This window comes from Pogoniulus pusillus, chromosome 43 (genome assembly GCF_015220805.1).
Source record: "Pogoniulus pusillus isolate bPogPus1 chromosome 43, bPogPus1.pri, whole genome shotgun sequence".
NCBI lineage: Eukaryota > Metazoa > Chordata > Aves > Piciformes > Lybiidae > Pogoniulus > Pogoniulus pusillus.
The window spans coordinates 1,355,629-1,374,171 of NC_087306.1; the positions used below are offsets into that span (position 1 = coordinate 1,355,629).

The window sequence follows — 18,543 nt, forward strand, 5'->3', positions numbered from 1 at the left end:
ATGTTGGCACCAGCTCTGGTCTCAGCACTTGTCCCTTGTGCCCCTTTAGCAGTAAAGCAGCTCTGATCCTCCTCACTCAGCCTCTGCCTCCCTCTGTGCCAGCGAGGGCTCGGCTGAGGGCAGCAGCAGCCCCCAGGGGCACCTCCCTGGGAGCAGGACAGCTGCTGCCAAGGCCAGCAGAAGGGAAGCTGGGCAGAGGCTGGAGAACCTCCTTTGTGGACACAGGCTGAGGGGTTGGAGCTGTTCAGGCTCCAGGGAGACCTTAGAGCAGCCTTGGCAGTAGCTGAAGGGGCTGCAGGAGAGCTGGGGAGGGACTTGGGACAAGGGTTGGCAGTGCCAGGCTGAGGGACAATGGCTTTGAGCTGAGGGAGGGCAAATTGAGAGTGGAGAGGAGGAAGAAATTGTTGAGAGTGAGGGTGGGGAGAGCCTGGCACAGGCTGCCCAGAGAGGTTGTGGCTGCCCCCAGCCTGGAGGTGTCCAGGCCAGGCTGGATGAGGCCTTTAGCAGCATGGGCTGGGGGAGGTGTCCCTGGGCATGGCAGGGGACAGGAGCTGGAGGAGCTTTGAGCTCCCTCCCAACCCCATCCTGGGGCGCTGTGCATTTCCCACCTGAGCTGCAGAGGTTGCTGCTGGGGCACAGAGCCCTGTGCCAGGCCCAGCAGCCTCTGGCCAGCTGTGGACATCTGCCTCTGGGAGCAAAGCTTTGCCAGGAGGCTTTGCCCCTGTGCTCCTGTCCCTGCTTTGGGAGGGATCCTTCAGCCCCTTCCTGCCTCCAGTGGGACCCTCTCTGCCCGTGGGGCTGTGGAGGGAGCTGCTTGGCAGCAGGGGAGCAGCTCCAGCTCCGTGTTCCAGGAGCCCTTGCTCCAGCCAGGGCTGTTCCCACACAGCTCCTCCTGCCTCGTCCTTGCTGCTCGCTCAGCTTCTGGCCTGATGGACTTCATGAAGCTGCCTCTGAGGAGCAGAAGGCATCAGAGCCCCAATTGGACATGGAGCTGGCAGGTGGCAAAGGACAGAAGTGCTGGCAGCAGCGTGGCAGAGGCTTTGCTGCTGTGCCTCGAGTGGGGCAGCTCAGCAGGGCAGAGGAGAGCTTCCCCTGGGTGCAGTCCAGCTGCTGGGATGCTCTGGAGCCCTCTCCTCACCGAGGAGCTGTTTGGTTCCCTGTGCCAGCTGCTGACCTGGGCAGGTTCCACTGCCCCTCTCAGGTGTCCTTTCCCTTTGGCAGAAGCTGGCAGCGTTGCCTGGCAGCAGGGACAGGTGGGCACCGAGGCTGGACCTGCCCCTGTCCCACCACAAGAGACTGGGCAAGGAAGGGCTGGGAGCAGCCTGGGATGGTGCTGGGAGAGTCCAGGGGAGGCAGCAGCAGCTGCTGATGTCCTCCAGCAGGGGATGGGGACAAAGGTGCAACCCGAGAGGGCAGCAGAGCCTGCACCAAAGGGCACTGAGGGGCTGGAGCAGGGCAAGGAAGGTGGGGAAGGGACTGGAGAAGAGAGCTGGGGAGGAGCAGCTGAGGGTGCTGGGGGTGGTGAGGCTGGAGGAGGCTGAGGGGAGGCCACATTGGCCTCTTCAGCTCCCAGAGAGGAGACTGCAGCCAGGTCGGGGTTGGATTCTTCTGCCAGTCTCAGGTGATGGAAGGAGAGGACATGGCCTGGAATTGTGCCAGGGGAGGTTCAGATTGGCCTCGAGGAACAACCTGTGCCCAGGCTGCCCGGGGGAGGCAGTGGAGTGCCCATGCCTGGAGGTGCTCCAGACCCGTGTGGCCATGGCACCCGGGGCCAGGATTTGGTGCCCATGGTGGGCAGCAGTTGGTGTTGGGTTGGGTGACCTTAGGGAGCTTCTCCAACCCAAGCTAGTCCTGATTCCCAGGCACTGACTCCAACCCCCAGGATCTGTTTAATTTAGACCTGGATTTTCCCAGTCCCCAGCAGGAGCCAGCCCTGGAGCTGCTGTCCCAGCGTCAGCCTCGCTCAGCGTTCTCCAGCACCTTCCCTGCCCTCGCCCCAGGGCGCTTACAGGGGGGGTGGCTGGTTTGTGGGAGCAGCTGGGGAGGGGAAGGGAGCAGAGGGGAGCAGCTGAGAGGGGAGGGGGGTGGAGGGAAGCAGTTGGGGAGGGGAAAGGAGCAGAGGGGAGCAGCTGGGGAGGGGAAGGGAGAAGAGGAGAGCAGCTGGGGAGCAGAGGGGAGCAGAGGGGAGCAGCTGGGGAGCAGAGGGGAGCAGAGGGGAGCAGCCGAGAGGGGAGGGGGGTGGAGGGAAGCAGTTGGGGAGGGGAAAGGAGCAGAGGGGAGCAGCCGAGAGGGGAAGGGAGCAGAGGGGAGCAGCTGGGGAGGGGAAGGGAGCAGAGGAGAGCAGCTGGGGAGGGGAAGGGAGCAGAGGGGAGCAGCCGAGAGGGGAGGGGGGTGGAGGGGAGCAGCGGAGAGGGGAGGGAGGTGGAGGGGAGCAGCTGGGGAGGGGAGCAGAGGGGAGCAGCCGAGAGGGGAGGGGGGTGGAGGGGAGCAGCGGAGAGGGGAGGGAGGTGGAGGGGAGCAGCTGGGGAGGGGAGGGGAGCAGAGGGGAGCAGCCGAGAGGGGAAGGCAGAGGGGAGCAGCCAAGAGGGGAAGGGAGCAGAGTGGAGCAGCTGGGGAGGGGAAGGGATCAGAGGGGAGCAGCCAAGAGGGGAGGGGGGTGGAGGGGAGCAGCTGGGGAGGGGAAGGGAGCAGAGGGGAGCAGCTGGGGAGGGGAAGGGAGCAGAGGGGAGCAGCCGAGAGGGGAAGGGAGCAGAGTGGAGCAGCTGGGGAGGGGAAGGGAGCAGAAGGGAGCAGCCGAGAGGGGAGGGGAGCAGAAGGGAGCAGCCGAGAGGGGAAGGGAGCAGAAGGGAGCAGCCGAGAGGGGAAGGGATCAGAGGAGAGCAGCCGAGAGGGGAGGGGAGCAGAGGGGAGCAGCCGAGAGCCCGGCAGCGGTGGCTGTGCTGCTCTCAGGGCTCCGCAGGGGCTGCTGCCTGCATTGCTCCGGGCGATGCCTGGGGCTGGGGAGTTCTGCTCCCCACGACGGAGCCCCCCGGGCTGGGAGCGGAACCCTGCAGCTCGGTGGCTTCCCGAGGAGTGGCCTCCCTTGGAGTGGGGGGGGATGGAGGCTGGGATGGAGGTTGGGACTCCGGAGTCCTCTCTGGGTGCTTGACTGCTCCTCTGGGAAGGCTTCTTGGAGGTTGGAGTGTCCAAGCCAGGCTGCTGAGGCTGCAGGGAGGAGGAGCAGAGAGATCTGCTGATGGAGCAGAGAGAAGTGCAGGGGCAGGTGGGTCTGGGGCAGCTCTGCTGCTGGGGGGGGCGGTCAGGGAAGCTGGGAGGGTTGGTTGATGGAGCAGAGGGGATGTGAGACCTGGGCTGGAGAGGTGGGCAGAGGAGAACCTCCTGAGATTGAACCAGGGTGAGGGCAGGGGAGGAGCAGCCTGCACCAGGACAGGCGAGGGGATTGCTGCTGGGGAGCAGCTCCGAGGAGAGGGAGCTGGTGGGCAGCAGAGTGACCATGAGCCGGGGATGTGCCGAGAAGACCAAGGGTGTCCTGGCACTGAGTGCAGCCAGCAGGTCAAGGGAGGTTCTCCTGCCCCCCTGCTCTGCCCTGCTGAGACCACAGTTCCCAAGGGACAGGGAACCGCTGGAGAGAGTCCAGGGAGGGCTGTGGAGGTGCAGGGAGGAGAGGCTGAGAGCCCTGGGGCTGTTTAGCCTGGACAAGAGTGAGGAGCGCAGGGCCAAGGTCTCACAGCTGTGCCCAGGGAGCCTTTAGGTCTGTTCCAACTGGGGGCTGAGCTCGCCAGGGAAAAGCAGGCAGTGGAAAAGGGCTGCTGGGGGCTGTGGGATCATCCCCACCCCCTACCCCCTCGACCAGGGCAGCTGCTCCTCTGGCATGTGGTGGTTTGTGAGCTCCTCCTGCTGGCACAGCACCCACCTGGGCACCCTGCCAGAGGATGGGCACAGATTCGGGGGTGAGGTGGAGAGAGGAAGGGGAGATGGTGGCCCAAAAGCTGGGTGCTGGCTGCTGGTCAAAACCAAACCCAACCCAACCCAAAATCCACTCACGGGGCATGGAAACTGCCTCCCAGCCCTGGAGACCCTCTCCCAGCCCTGGAGACCCTCTCCCAGCCCTGGAGATCCCCTCCCAGCTCTGGAGGTCCTCTCCCAGCTCTGGAGACCCTCTCCCAGCCCTGGAGATCCTCTCCCAGCCCTGGAGACCCTCTCCCAGCCCTGGAGATCCCCTCCCAGCTCTGGAGACCCTCTCCCAGCCCTGGAGATCCTCTCCCAGCCCTGGAGACCCTCTCCCAGCCCTGGAGACCCCCTCCCAGCCCTGGAGATCCTCTCCCAGCCCTGGAGATCCCCTCCCAGCCCTGGAAACCCCCTCCCAGCTCTGGAGACCCTCTCCCAGCTCTGGAGACCCTCTCCCAGCTCTGGAGATCCCCTCCCAGCTCTGGAGATCCCCTCCCAGCTCTGGAGATCCCCTCCCAGCTCTGGAGACCCCCTCCCAGCTCTGGAGACCCTCTCCCAGCTCTGGAGATCCCCTCCCAGCTCTGGAGACCCTCTCCCAGCTCTGGAGATCCCCTCCCAGCTCTGGAGACCCTCTCCCAGCTCTGGAGACCCTCTCCCAGCTCTGGAGATCCCCTCCCAGCTCTGGAGATCCCCTCCCAGCTCTGGAGACCCCCTCCCAGCTCTGGAGACCCTCTCCCAGCTCTGGAGATCCCCTCCCAGCTCTGGAGACCCTCTCCCAGCTCTGGAGACCCCCTCCCAGCTCTGGAGATCCCCTCCCAGCCCTGGAGATCCCCTCCCAGCTCTGGAGATCCCCTCCCAGCTCTGGAGATCCCCTCCCATCTCTGGAGACCCTCTCCCAGCCCTGGAGACCCCCTCCCAGCACTCGTCCCCTGCAAGCTGGCGACCATGAGGCCACCCTGGGGCAGGGACCCTGCCAGCACGATGCCCACTGCCCCGGGAGCCCCGGGGGGAGCCCGCACCTTGCCGGTGAGCTGCGTGCGGAGGCCGTTGCGGGCGCGGCTCAGCGCGCAGGGCTGGCGGCTCCGCTGCAGCAGCAGGGCGGCGGCGGCGGCGGAGCGGGCGGTGAGGTCCAGCCGGGCCGGGGGGAGCCGCCGGGGCAGGTCCCACGTACCCAGGAACGAGCCCCACGGGGAGGCCTGGGAGGGAGAACGGCAGCAGAGCAAGGGGGGGCAGGGAGCCCCATCGGGATGAGAGGGGAGCTCAGGTTGGCACTGGGGTTAGGTTAGTTCTGGTCAGGGTTAGGTTAGTGCTGGGTATGGGTCAGGTTAGCACTGGGGTTAGGTTAGTTCTGGGGTCAGGGTTAGGTTAGTTCTGGGAATGGGTCAGGTTAGCATTGGGGTTAGGTTAGTTCTGGGGTCAGGTTAGTTCTGGGGTCAGGGTTAGGTTAGTACTGGGAATGGGTCAGGTTAGCACTGGGGTTAGGTTAGTTCTGGGGTCAGGTTAGTTCTGGGGTCAGGGTTAGGTTAGTACTGGGAATGGGTCAGGTTAGCACTGGGGTTAGGTTAGTTCTAGGGTCAGGGTTAGGTTAGTACTGGGAATGGGTCAAGTTAGCATTGGGGTTAGGTTAGTTCTGGGGTCAGGGTTAGGTTAGTACTGGGAATGGGTCAGGTTAACACTGGGGTTAGGTTAGTTCTGGGGTCAGGGTTAGGTTAGTGCTGGGTATGGGTCAGGTTAGCACTGGGGTTAGGTTAGTTCTGGGGTCAGGTTAGTTCTGGGGTCAGGGTTAGGTTAGTACTGGGAATGGGTCAGGTTAGCACTGGGGTTAGGTTAGTTCTAGGGTCAGGTTTAGGTTAGTACTGGGAATAGGTCAGGTTAGCACTGGGGTTAGGTTAGTTCTGGGGTCAGGGTTAGGTTAGTACTGGGAATAGGTCAGGTTAGCACTGGGGTTAGGTTAGTTCTGGGGTCAGGTTAGTTCTGGGGTCAGGGTTAGGTTAGTACTGGGAATGGGTCAGGTTGGTGCTGGGGTCAGGTTAGTTCTGGGGTCAGGGTTAGGTTAGTGCTGGGAATAGGTCAGGTTAGCACTGGGGTTAGGTTTGTTCTGGGGTCAGGTTAGTTCTGGGGTCAGGGTTAGGTTAGTACTGGGAATGGGTCAAGTTAGCATTGGGGTCAGGTTAGTTCTGGGGTCAGGGTTAGGTTAGTACTGGGAATGGGTCAGGTTAGCACTGGGGTTAGGTTAGTTCTGGGGTCAGGTTAGTTCTGGGGTCAGGGTTAGGTTAGTACTGGGAATGGGTCAGGTTAGCACTGGGGTTAGGTTAGTTCTAGGGTCAGGGTTAGGTTAGTACTGGGAATGGGTCAAGTTAGCCTTGGGGTCAGGTTAGTTCTGGGGTCAGGGTTAGGTTAGTACTGGGAATAGGTCAGGTTAACACTGGGGTTAGGTTAGTTCTGGGGTCAGGGTTAGGTTAGTGCTGGGTATGGGTCAGGTTAGCACTGGGGTTAGGTTAGTTCTGGGGTCAGGGTTAGTTCTGGGGTCAGGGTTAGGTTAGTGCTGGGAATGGGTCAGGTTAGCACCAGGATCAGGTTAGTTCTGGGGTCAGGGTTAGGTTAGTACTGGGAATAGGTCAGGTTAGCACTGGGGTTAGGTTAGTTCTGGGGTCAGGTTAGTTCTGGGGTCAGGGTTAGGTTAGTACTGGGAATGGGTCAGGTTAGCACTGGGGTTAGGTTAGTTCTGGGGTCAGGTTAGTTCTGGGGTCAGGGTTAGGTTAGTGCTGGGAATGGGTCAGGTTAGCACTGGGATTAGGTTAGTTCTAGGGTCAGGGTTAGGTTAGTACTGGGAATGGGTCAAGTTAGCATTGGGGTTAGGTTAGTTCTGGGGTCAGGGTTAGGTTAATACTGGGAATGGGTCAGGTTAGCACTGGGATCAGGTTAGTTCTGGGGTCAGGGTTAGGTTAGTACTGGGAATGGGTCAGGTTAACACTGGGGTTTGGTTAGTTCTGGGGTCAGAGTTAGGTTAGTGCTGGGAATGGGTCAGGTTAGCACTGGGATCAGGTTCTGGGGTCAGGGTTAGGTTAATTCTGGGGTCAGGGTTAGCTTAGTGCTGGGGATGGGTCAGGTTAGCACTGGGCTTAGGGTTGGGGCAGGTCCCACGTCCCCACAGATGTGCCCCATGGGGAGGCCTGGGAGGAAGGACAGGAGCAGAGCAGCACCTGGGAAGGTGTTGGGGGGCCCAGGGAGTGCCCTGAAGATGAGGGGCAAGGAGCTGCCAGCTGTGGGCAGCCCACGGGCGCTGGTGGCTCACCTGGCAGCGGGGCACATCTGGCAGCAGGTGGCCTCGGTCATCGGCGATGATCTGCGTGGGGCCCCCCCGCAGCGGGGGGCGCTGGGGAGGAGGAGATGTGTGACTGGGGGCCTGGGGGGGGGGGTCCAGGCTGGGGCTGTGGAGTTCTTGGCAGGTTCAGGCTGGGGCTGGAGAGCTTCTGGGGGTTTGGGCCAGAGCTCAGGTGGGTCCTCGGGGGTCTCAGGGGTCTGTGCTTGGGCTGAAGGGGGGGGGGGTGTGTGCCATGGGGGCCTTGAGGGGGTCAAAGCTGGGCCTGGGGTGCTCCTGGGTGTTTGGGCCAGAGCTGGGGGAGGGTAGAGGGCTCCCAGACGGGGCTAAGGGGGGGTCCCTCTAGGTCCAGGTGAGGTCTGAGGTGGGTCCAAGGGCTTCTGAGAGTCTGGGCTGTGGTCGAGGGAGGTCCCAGGAGATCTTGGGGCGGGGGCGGGGGGGTGGGGTGGGTGTCCACGCCAGGGTGGAGGCCTCCTGAGTGTCCAAAATGGGTCTGAAAGGAGTCCTGGGGTGGGTGTAGGTCGGAGCCGCGGGGTGGTGCCAGGGGTCTGCTCCAGGGGCGGGGGCTCGTCCCGGGCGTACCTGGCGGCGGGGCAGGGGCACGCCCCAGTTCTGCAGGCGGTGCGGGCGGAAGGCATCCTCGTACTGCCGGGACAGCGGCGCCGCTGACAGCCGCACCGGGGCGGGGCCGGTCCCATCCCCATCCTCATCCTCGAGCCCATCCCCATCCCATCCTATTCCTGTCCCCTCTTCCATTCCCAATCCTATCCCAACTCCATTCCATTCCCTACCCCATTTCCTATCCCCATCCTCAACACCATTCTGTATTCCCATTCCCCGTCCTGCTCCCATCCCCAGCCCTGTCCCATTCCCTATCCTCATTCCCATCCCCATTCCCTATCCCATTCCCTGTCCCATTCCCATCCCCATCCCCATTCCCTATCCCATTCCCTATCCCGTTCCCATCCCCAGCCCTGTCCCATTCCCTATCCCATTCCCTATCCCATTCCCTGTCCCATCCCCATTCCCATCCCCATTCCCTATCCCATTCCCTGTCCCATTCCCTATCCCATTCCCATCCCCATTCCCTATCCCATCCCCTATCCCATCCCCTATCCCATTCCCTATCCCATTCCCAGTCCCATCCCCATCCCCATCCCCATTCCCATCCCCATTCCCTATCCCATTCCCTGTCCCATTCCCATCACCATTCCCTATCCCATTCCCTATCCCATTCCCTGTCCCATCCCCCTTCCCATCCCCATTCTCTATCCCATTCCCTGTCCCATCCCCATCCCCTATCCCATTCCCTATCCCATTCCCTGTCCCATTCCCATCCCATTCCCTATCCCATTCCCTATCCCATTCCCTGTCCCATTCCCATCCCCATCACCATTCCCATCCCATTCCCTATCCCATTCCCTGTCCCGTTTCCATCCCATTCCCTATCCCATTCCCTATCCCATTCCCATCCCCATCCCCATCCCCGTTCCCATCCCATTCCCTATCCCATTCCCTGTCCCGTTCCCATCCCATTCCCTATCCCATTCCCTATCCCATTCCCATCCCCATCCCCATCCCCATTCCCATCCCATTCCCTATCCCATTCCCTGTCCCATCCCCATTCCCATCCCATTCCCTATCCCATTCCCTGTCCCGTTCCCATCCCCATTCCCTATCCCATTCCCTATCCCATTCCCTATCCCATTCCCATCCCCATCCCCATCCCCATTCCCTATCCCATTCCCTATCCCATTCCCTGTCCCGTTCCCATCCCCATTCCCTATCCCATTCCCTGTCCCATCCCCATTCCCATCCCATTCCCTATCCCATTCCCTGTCCCGTTCCCATCCCCATTCCCTATCCCATTCCCTGTCCCATCCCCATTCCCATCCCATTCCCTATCCCATTCCCTGTCCCGTTCCCATCCCCATTCCCTATCCCATTCCCTGTCCCATCCCCATTCCCATCCCATTCCCTATCCCATTCCCTATCCCATTCCCTATCCCATTCCCTATCCCATTCCCTATCCCATTCCCTGTCCCGTTCCCATCCCAGCTCCTCCCGGACCTGTCCTGCGCCGTCTCGAGCCGCCATGGCCCGCGCGCGCCGTCTCCTGGCAACGGCCTCGCGACAACCGCCCCCCCTCCCCCCCCCCGAGCCGCGCGCTCCCCCTGGCGGCCACAGCGAGCGCTGCAGGAGAGGGCGGGGCCGGGGGCGGGGCGAGCAGAGTGACGTCACAGCAGTGCCCCGCTCCGGGGGGCGGTGCTCGGCTGGGTGCGGCTGGGGGGGACTGGTTAGTGATGGGAAAGGGTCAGGTTAGTGCTGGGAAAGGGTCAGGTTAGTGCTGGGGTTAAGGTCAGGTTAGTACTGGGGTTAAGGTTAGGTTAGTACTGGGGTTAAGGTCAGGTTAGTATTTGGGTTAAGGTTAGGTTAGTACTGGGGTTAAGGTTAGGTTAGCACTGGGGTTAAGGTCAGGTTAGTATTTGGGTTAAGGTTAGGTTAGCACTGGGGTTAAGGTTAGGTTAGTATTGGGGTTAAGGTTAGGTTAGCACTGGGGTTAAGGTTAGGTTAGCCCTGGGGTTAAGGTTAGGTTAGCACTGGGGTTAAAGTTAGGTTAGCACTGGGGTTAAGGTCAGGTTAGTACTGGGGTTAAGGTTAGGTTAGCACTGGGGTTAAGGTTAGGTTAGTATTGGGGTTAAGGTTAGGTTAGCACTGGGGTTAAGGTCAGGTTAGTACTGGGGTTAAGGTTAGGTTAGCACTGGTGTTAAGGTTAGGTTAGTATTGGGGTTAAGGTTAGGTTAGCACTGGGGTTAAGGTCAGATTAGTATTGGGGTTAAGGTTAGGTTAGCACTGGGGTTAAGGGCAGGCTAGTACTGGGGTTAAGGTTAGGTTAGCACTGGGATTAAGGTCAGGTTAGTATTTGGGTTAAGGTTAGGTTAGCACTGGGGTTAAGGTTAGGTTAGTATTGGGGTTAAGGTTAGGTTAGCACTGGGATTAAGGTCAGGTTAGTATTTGGGTTAAGGTTAGGTTAGCACTGGGGTTAAGGTTAGGTTAGTATTGGGGTTAAGGTTAGGTTAGCACTGGGGTTAAGGTCAGGTTAGTACTGGGGTTAAGGTTAGGTTAGCACTGGTGTTAAGGTTAGGTTAGTATTGGGGTTAAGGTTAGGTTAGCACTGGGGTTAAGGTCAGATTAGTATTGGGGTTAAGGTTAGGTTAGCACTGGGGTTAAGGTCAGGTTAGTACTGGGGTTAAGGTTAGGTTAGCACTGGGAATGGGTCAGGTTAGCATTGTGTTTAGGGTTGGGTTAGTACTGGGAAAGGTCAGGTTAGTACTGGAGTTTAGGTTAGGTTAGCACTGGGGTTAAGGTTAGGTTAGCACTGAAGTTAAGGTCATTTTAGTACTCAGATTAGGGTCAGGTTAGTACTGAGGTTATGGCCAGGCTAATACTGGGGTTAAGGTTTGATTAGCACTGTGGTTAAGCCTAGGTTACTCCTGTGGTTAGGGTTAGGTTGGTACTGGGGTTAGGTTGGGTTAGTACTAGGATTGGGGTTAGGTTGGTTAGTACTAGGGTTAGTTTATCACAGGGGTTAAGGTTTGATTAGCATTGATGTTTGGGTTGGGCTAGTACTGAGGTAGGTCAGGCCTGGAGATTGGTTAGTAGTGGAGTTAGGGTCAGGGTTCAGGTTAGTGTCAGGGTTGGGGTTTGGGGCATGGTTAGGGTCAGGGTTAGGGCCATGATGAGGATTAGAACCATGGTTAGAGTTGGGGTCAGGGTTAGGTTTAGTGTCAGGGTCATGGTTGAGACCAGGGTCAAGTTTAGTGTCAGGGTCAGGGTTAAGGTCAGCTTTAGTGTGTTAGAGTCAGGGTTAAGGTCAGGGTTGGGGTCAGGGCCAGAGTCAGGCTGTGAGGTGAGTTGAGGCTCACAGCTGGCACTGGTTTAGGGTCAGGCTATCCACGCTCTGAGCTCCTTGCCCATGTCCCGACCCACACCCATCCCCCAGACACCCCCGTTCCCAGCCACAGCCCTGACCCCAAGCCCCACTTCAGCCCTGACCCACTCCTTGTGTCCCGCTCTGTCCCCTGGCAGCCCTCACAGCACCCTGCAGCCTCTCCCCGACGTGTCCCAGCCTGCCCGGCGTCCCGGCCGGCTTGGGGCACCCGCAGCCGCGTCGGCACCATGCCCTGGCAACCGCCCCAGAGAGCACCCATGGGTGCCACGGGGTTGTGTCAGCGGCGTCTGCATGGGGACGCCGAGACGGGCGCTGCCGCTGCCCTGCGACCGCCGCGGCGTTATGGGACCCAGCCCAGGCTGCGCTTCCCGTGCCCGCGCCGCTGGGTCGCTGCCGTCGCTGCCCGGGACCTGCCCGGACACGGTGCTGGCGCTGGACAGGACGGGACAGGACAGCGCTGGGGATTCACTTTGGTTTATTTCTTTTCCACGTTTTCTTGTTCCAAACTCGAATCCTGGTCTCGTCTCCAATGTCACCCAGTTGGGAAAGCCAATGTGGGGGAGCTCCGGGGGTGGGGGGGAGGGGAGCACGAAGCTGCCCGGCAGCCAGACTGGGCGATTCGGGGCTTCCACGTCCCCGCTCGACACCGAGGGGACGGGGGAGAAATAAATACGGCTGCTGGCGAGGGCAGCCGGCGGGGCCGGGAGCCGGGCGGGGGCTGGGGGTGTGTGTGGGGGAAACATACAAAAAAATGGGGCCAAAAAAAGAGAAACATAACCAAAAGAGAGTGAGGAGCCCAAGCGGCCCTGGCTGGGGCCGGGGCTGGCTGGGGCGGAGGAGGGAGCGAGGTTCCTGACTTCAATTTGCGCGGCGAGTCCGGGCAAGCGCCGCCCGGTGCCGCGGAGCGCCGGATCCCGGCCGTGCCCACCGGCTCCGGGCTGGCAGTCGCTTGCCCCGTGGAGCCAAATTGGGGGGTGGGGGTGGACGAGGGGCTAGGGGTGAGTTACATCCCCTGGCAGGCGACCTGGTGCCGCATGCCCTCGTTGCAGATGAGAGCGGGTCCCCGCTCGTCGCTGTCGCCGTGCTGGCACTGCATGTAGCTGATGCCATGGGGTGAGTAGTGGTGGCTGCAGACGTTGCAGGCGCGGGTCATGGTGCCGCCAGGGCTGCTCCTGCGGGCAGAGAGGAGCCCCATCGGCACCCATTAGGACGCGTCGGTGCTTGGTGGCAGCCCGCGGTGCCCACGGGTGCGAAGCGGTGCTTAGTGACACTTGTTGGCACCCCACCACAGTGCCTGTGCCTGGTGGCATTCAGCAGTACCTTTTGGCTCCCACTGGTGCCTTCGGCACCTATCAGCACCGAGAGGCACCCACAAGTGCTTATCGGCGTCCATCAGTACCTATCAGCAGCCGGTGCCACCCATTGGTGCCTGTTAGTGCCTGTCATTGCCTATGGTGGCCATCAGCGTCTGGCGGCACCCAGAAGTGCCTATCAGTCCGCAACAGTGACCGTGGGGTGCCCAACAGTCCCCGTTAGTGCCTCCAACGATGTCTGTCAGTGCCCAGAAGCCCCCTGCCCGCCGCCGCCGGACCCGTGCCCGCCCCGTGCCCCTCACCTGCAGTCGCTGCAGGACGGCTGGCACTCCTTCCTGCGGAAGCGGTTGATGACTATGCCGACGAGGGCACCGAGCAGGGCGAGGAGCAGGACGGAGCCCAGGACGGAGCCCGCCACGACGCTCGCTTGATTGCCTCCTCCTCCTACTCCTGCACGACCACAATCTGTCACTGCCGGCCTCCCCGGCTGCCCACTGTGACCATCACACAACCCCCCTGGTGCCACTCTGGCACCTAAGAGCCAGCCCCCGGCAGCAGCCTGCCTGTGCTGCCTCTCTCCTCCCCCTCTCCCGCTCTGACACTTACTTTGAGTGGGGTTGAGGTTGACCTGGCACGTGGAGTAGCCCACACGGTTGGTGACACGGCACTGGTAGATGCCAGCGTGCGCATCCGACAGGCTGCGGATCACCAGGTCACCCGGAGCACGTCCTGCAGAGGGGGCAGACGGGCAGCTGGCACCCACAGCCTCAGACAGGGCTGTGCAGGGACAAGGGGGGCACAGGCACACAGGATGTGGGGGGCACAGGGACACAGAGTGTACAGGGATATGGGTACAGACAGGGGTGTACAGGGGCATGGGCACACAGGGACAAGGGGTGCACAGGGACACAGACTGTACAGGGACGTGGGCACCACAGGGACATGGGCACAAAGAGATATGGGTGCACAGGAAGATGTATGCACAGGGACATGGGCACACACAGGGCACACACAGACATGGGTGCACAAGAACATGGGTGCACAGGGACAAGGGCACACACAGGGCACACAGACATGGGTGCACAGGAACATGGGTGCACAGGAGCATGGGTGCACACAGGGCACTCACAGACATGGGTGCACAGGAACATGGGCACACACAGGGCACACACAGACATGGGTGCACAGGAACATGGGCACATACAGGGCACTCACAAACATGGATGCACAGGGACAAGGGCACACACAGGGCACACACAGACATGGGTGCACAGGAACATGGGTGCACAGGAACATGGGTGCACACAGGGCACACACAGACATGGGTGCACAGGAACATGGGTGCACAGGAACATGGGCACACACAGGGCACACACAGACATGGGTGCACAGGAACATGAGTGCACAGGAACATGGGCACACACAGGGCACACACAGACATGGGTGCACAGGAACATGAGTGCACAGGAACATGGGCACACACAGGGCACACACAGACATGGGTGCACAGGAACATGGGCACACACAGGGCACTCATAAACATGGGTGCACAGGGACATGGGCACACACAGGGCACTCACAAACATGGGTGCACAGGGACATGGGCACACACAGGGCACTCATAAACATGGGTGCACAGGGACATGGGCACACACAGGGCACTCATAAACATGGGTGCACAGGGACAAGGGCACACACAGGGCACACACAGACATGGGTGCACAGGAACATGGGCACACACAGGGCACACACAGACGTGGGCACAGGGAGACAAGGCACCTGTGAACCCGGGTACACACAGGCACCACGGTGCCAGCAGCCATGGGCATCCACCAACACCTGCACTCACAGGCAGGGACGCACCACCCATGCGCACTCTCTACCCCCTTAGAGCCCCCCCCACCGGCACCCACCTTGGACAGTGCCAGAGGGCAGCTGCCCGCCGCCGTAGCCGCTGGCCAGTTTCCCCCACTGGTACGCGAGTGGGGCGGCTCCCCCGCGGCTGAAGCACCGCAGGACGATGCTGGTCCCCCTCACCGAGTCCCCTTCCACCCAGCACTGTGGGGTCGCAGGTTTCTCTGCGGGGAGAGGAGAGAGAGTGTCGACCCCACCGGTTGCTAGCCGTGCCAACCGGGGGCACGGCGGGGGCCGGGGCCGGGGGGCGAGGGGCTCACCTTCCACAGTGACGATGACCTCGTGCACGGCCACCGTGTTCTTCTTGACGCGGCACTGGTAGGTGCCGGTGTCGGACACCTGCAGGTCTGCCAGGCGGATGGAGGCATCGTACTGGCTGGGGTCGTTCTGCACGAAGGCGACTCTGTCCTGCAGCCCCGAGCCGCTGCCGTAGTTGATGTGGTGGTCTTGGTAGGACAGGAACTGCGGGCGGGCAAGGGGCGAGAGTTGGCAGAGCCGCTCCCAGGTTTGGGGGGTGGGGGACGGACCTGAGGATGCCAGCTGGGGAGGGAATCGCACTGCCCACTGCCTGCCTGTCCTGCCTGCTCCATCCTTGCCCTGCCAGACCCTGCGTGTCCTGCCTGCTCCTTCTTTACCCTGTCGGACCCTGCCTGTCCTGCCTGCTCCATCCTTGCCCTGCCAGACCCTGCCTGTCCTGCCTGCTCCTTCTTTGCCCTGTCAGACCCTGCCTGTCCTGCCTGCTCCTTCTTTGCCCTGTCGGACCCTGTCTGTCCTGCCTGCTCCTTCCTTGCCCTGCCAGACCCTGCCTGTCCTGCCTGCTCCTTCTTTGCCCTGTCGGACCCTGCCTGTCCTGCCTGCTCCATCTTTATCCTGTCGGACCCTGCGTGTCCTGCCTGCTCCTTCCTTGCCCTGTCAGACCCTGCCTGTCCTGCCTGCTCCTTCCTTGCCCTGTCAGACCCTGCCTGTCCTGTCTGCTCCTTCCTTGCCCTGTCAGACCTTGCCTGTCCTGTCTGCTCCTTCCTTGCCCTGCCAGACCCTGCCTGTCCTGCCTGCTCCACCTTCATCCTGTCAGACCCTGCCTGTCCTGCCTGCTCCTTCCTTACCCTGTCAGACCCTGCCTGTCCTGCCTGCTCCTTCCTTGCCCTGCCAGATCCTGTCCTGCCTACTTCTTCCCTGCCCTATCAGACCCTGCCTGTCCTTCCTGCACCTTCCCTACCCTGCCAGACTCTGGTTGTCCTGCCTGCTCCATCCCTACCCTGCCAGACCCTGCCTGTCCTTCCTGCACCTTCCCTACCCTGCCAGACTCTAGTTGTCCTGCCTGCTCCATCCCTACCCTGCCAGACCCTGCCTGCACTACCTGCTCATTCTCTGACCTGCCAGACCCTATCCATCCTGCCTGCTCCATCCCTGCCTTGTCATACCCTGTCTGTCCTGCCTGCTAAACCCTGTCTGTCTTGTCTGCTCAATCTCTACTCTGCCAGACCCTGCCTGTCCTTCCTGCTCCTTCCCTGCCCTGACAGATCCTGCTTGTCCTGCCTGCTCAGCTGTGTTCTCTGGTTCTTTCAGCCTTGTCTGTCCTGCCTGCTCCATCCCTACCCTGCCAGACCCTGCCTGTCCTGTTTGCTCCATCCCTACCCTGCCAGACTCTGCCTGTCCTGCCTGCTCCATCCTTAACCTGCTAGACCTTGCCTGTCCTGCCTGCTCCATTCCTACTCTGCCAGACTCTGCCTGTCTTGCCTTCTCTGTCCCTACTCTGCCAGACTCTGCCTGTCCTGCCTGCTCCATCTCTACCCTGCCAGACCCTGCCTGTCCTGCCTGATCCATCCCTACCTTGCCATACCTTGCCTGTCCTGACTGTTCAATCCCTACCTTGCCAGACCCTGCCTGTCCTGCCTGTTCTATCCCTGCTCTGCCAGACCCTGCCTGTCTTGCTTGCTCCATCCCTACCCGGCCAGACTCTTCCTGTCCTGCCTGCTCCGTGCCAGCCCTGCCTGCACGGTGGGACGGTGGCTGCCGGGGGACACTCACCACGTTCTCTGGGCCGGTCCTCTCGGGCGTGATCTGGATCCACTCGATGCCCACGCCCTGGGGACCGTTGTCTTCGGGCTCCAGGACATAAGGGCAGCCCAGCTTCACCGAGTCCCCCTTGGCCAGGTACAGAACCTCCCGGCCCTTGCTGTTGATCCTGACGGCCAGGAGGAGACCTGGGGAGAGAAGGGACCCGTGGTACCTGCTGGGGAACGCTCCAGACCTGCGCCCCGGTGCGCCCTGAGCCCTTGTCCTGCAACACCCCAACTGCACGTCCTGCAGCACCCTGACCCTACATCCTTCTGCATCCCCACCCTGCGTCCTGCAGCTGCTGCCCCACGGGAGCAAGACCAGAGCAGGAATGACTCTGCCAGGATCAGGCTGGGTGTCCCGGCAGGGTTGAGCACCCATCAGGACTGCCCTCATCCGGGTCCTGTGAAGCAGCGGCAGGGGCAGAGGGACGCGGTGGGCTCATTGCCATCTGCCCATCTCTGCCCAGTGCAGATGGGTGCTGCGGCAGGGCCAGCCCAGCTGCAGGTGCTCTGCTGACCATGGGGTGCATCCGGCACCCTGGGGTGCCCCAGTGCTGGGCAGAGAGCTCTCCATTCTTGGTGGCTTCACTGCAGGAGCAGGTCCAAGTGAGAGGATCCATCAGCGCCTACCTGGCATGAGACCCAGGAGCAGGAGCAGGCTGGCGCCGTGCCCTGCCATGACGCTGCAGCCGTGCCGGGTGGTGAGGAGGAGCAGGAGCGGCGGAGGCTCCGAGGTGACAGGGCAGGGACCGTCTGGGGCTGCTTTTACATGCTGGGCCGGGGCGCTCCTCCCTCTGGGGCGGATGCCTTTGGGATGACTGAGTGGCTCCAAGCTGTGCGTGAGCGATGCCGCCCTGCTCCACTCCCTACCCCCTAATTAAGCATCACCATGCTGTGGGCTCCCATCCAGCCGGACCTGGGCTGGGGGTCACTGCGGGCAGGGGCACCAACACACCCCAAAGCAGCCAGACAGGGGATCAGGGGGTCTCTGCACCCTGCAGTGCCTGGTGGCTGGCACCCAGGTGTGACTGCTGATGGGATGAAGGTGGTTGGTGGGGAAAGGCTTCCAGGACCTTGCAGTGACAGCAGCCCAAGCATAGCCAAGCGCTGTGGCTCCATGGAAGTGCCAGGTTGTCCTCATGCTGGTCTTGAAAAGATTTTGGTCTTGGGCAGGATTCAGGCCAACTGGAAGAGCTTAAAGGTGTGGTTTGACCATGGGCTTAAGCTCCTGCAGATCCCTCCTCCAGTCCTGCCCCCTCAGCAAGCAGGCACAGGGATGCTGCACCCATGTGGGGACCATGGACACCCACCAAGCCCATGATGGTGCCCAGCTGGAGCAGAGGCCTGTCTGGTGCTCCAGGACATGGCTCACTGCACAGGGATGTGGTGGCAGCAAAAGGGCCCCCACACCCCAGCCCATGCTCAGCACAGTGGAGGTGACAATGTGGTTGGAGGAGACTGGGACAGCTGGAGGGGAGGCAAAGATCTGCTGAGACCTGAGTTCAGGAGCTGGGGACAGCGATGCAAAGGACTGAATGGAGGCAGTAGTTGGAACAGGCAAACTTGGCAGTGGCTTCAGGGTGCCGGGACAGGGATGACCAGCAGTGGATGGAGGTTTTGGGACAGAGATGGTCAGAAGTGGATGGAGAAGAGCTGGGACAGAGATAGTGAGCAGTGGATGGAGAAGAGCTGGGACAGAGATGGTCAGCAGTGGATGGAGAACTGGGACAGGGATGGTCAGCAGTGGATGGAGGAACTGGGACAGGGATGGTGAGCAGTGGATGGAGGTTTTGGGACAGGGATGGTGAGCAGTGGATGGAGGTTTTGGGACAGGGATGGTGAGCAGTGGATAGAGGTTTTGGGGCAGGGATGGTGAGCAGTGGATGGAGGTTTTGGGGCAGGGATGGTGAGCAGTGGATGGAGGTTTTGGGACAGGGATGGTGAGCAGTGGATGGAGGTTTTGGGGCAGGGATGGTGAGCAGTGGATGGAGGTTTTGGGACAGGGATGGTGAGCAGTGGATGGAGGTTTTGGGG

General features: G+C 61.4%; 2 protein-coding genes across 3 annotated transcripts; both read right to left on the bottom strand.

The window, feature by feature from the left end:
- Positions 1-754: 754 nt before the first annotated feature.
- CFAP126 (cilia and flagella associated protein 126) lies at positions 755-9,377 on the bottom strand. The gene is made up of 6 exons (XM_064175934.1): positions 9,341-9,377; positions 7,853-7,915; positions 7,244-7,324; positions 4,968-5,144; positions 2,666-3,204; positions 755-950 (listed from the first exon to the last, which is right to left on the bottom strand). The coding sequence occupies exons 1-6, from the start codon at positions 9,365-9,367 to the stop codon at positions 755-757; spliced, it is 1,083 nt and encodes a 360-aa protein (XP_064032004.1). The 5' UTR covers positions 9,368-9,377.
- Positions 9,378-11,878: 2,501 nt separating this feature from the next.
- VSIG8 (V-set and immunoglobulin domain containing 8) lies at positions 11,879-17,219 on the bottom strand. 2 transcript variants are annotated; one of them, XM_064175806.1, is made up of 7 exons: positions 17,140-17,219; positions 16,478-16,653; positions 14,710-14,911; positions 14,449-14,613; positions 13,142-13,264; positions 12,838-12,985; positions 11,879-12,394 (listed from the first exon to the last, which is right to left on the bottom strand). In XM_064175806.1, exons 1-7 carry the CDS (start codon positions 17,186-17,188, stop codon positions 12,226-12,228), a joined length of 1,032 nt encoding a protein of 343 aa, XP_064031876.1. In that variant the 5' UTR covers positions 17,189-17,219; the 3' UTR covers positions 11,879-12,225. The 2 variants fall into 2 exon arrangements, with proteins under 2 accessions (XP_064031876.1, XP_064031875.1); XM_064175805.1 differs by having other exon boundaries at positions 14,449-14,911.
- Positions 17,220-18,543: the final 1,324 nt, after the last annotated feature.

Excerpts from the sequence above, each read along its gene's own strand:
- CFAP126 (XM_064175934.1), bottom strand. The coding sequence starts at position 9,367 with ATGGCGGCTCGAGACGGCGCAGGACAG. Across the intron at positions 5,145-7,243 it reads CAGATGTGCCCCGCTGCCAG|GCCTCCCCGTGGGGCTCGTT; the intron begins GTGAGCCACCAG and ends TCTCCCTCCCAG. Across the intron at positions 951-2,665 it reads CCTTCCCCTCCCCAGCTGCT|AGGCAGCTTCATGAAGTCCA; the intron begins CCCCTCCACCCC and ends TCTGCTCCTCAG.
- VSIG8 (XM_064175805.1), bottom strand. The coding sequence starts at position 17,188 with ATGGCAGGGCACGGCGCCAGCCTGCTCCTGCTCCTGGGTCTCATGCCA. Across the intron at positions 13,265-14,448 it reads GCCCTCTGGCACTGTCCAAG|GACGTGCTCCGGGTGACCTG; the intron begins GTGGGTGCCGGT and ends CCCCCTCTGCAG. Across the intron at positions 12,986-13,141 it reads CAACCTCAACCCCACTCAAA|GAGTAGGAGGAGGAGGCAAT; the intron begins GTAAGTGTCAGA and ends GTGGTCGTGCAG.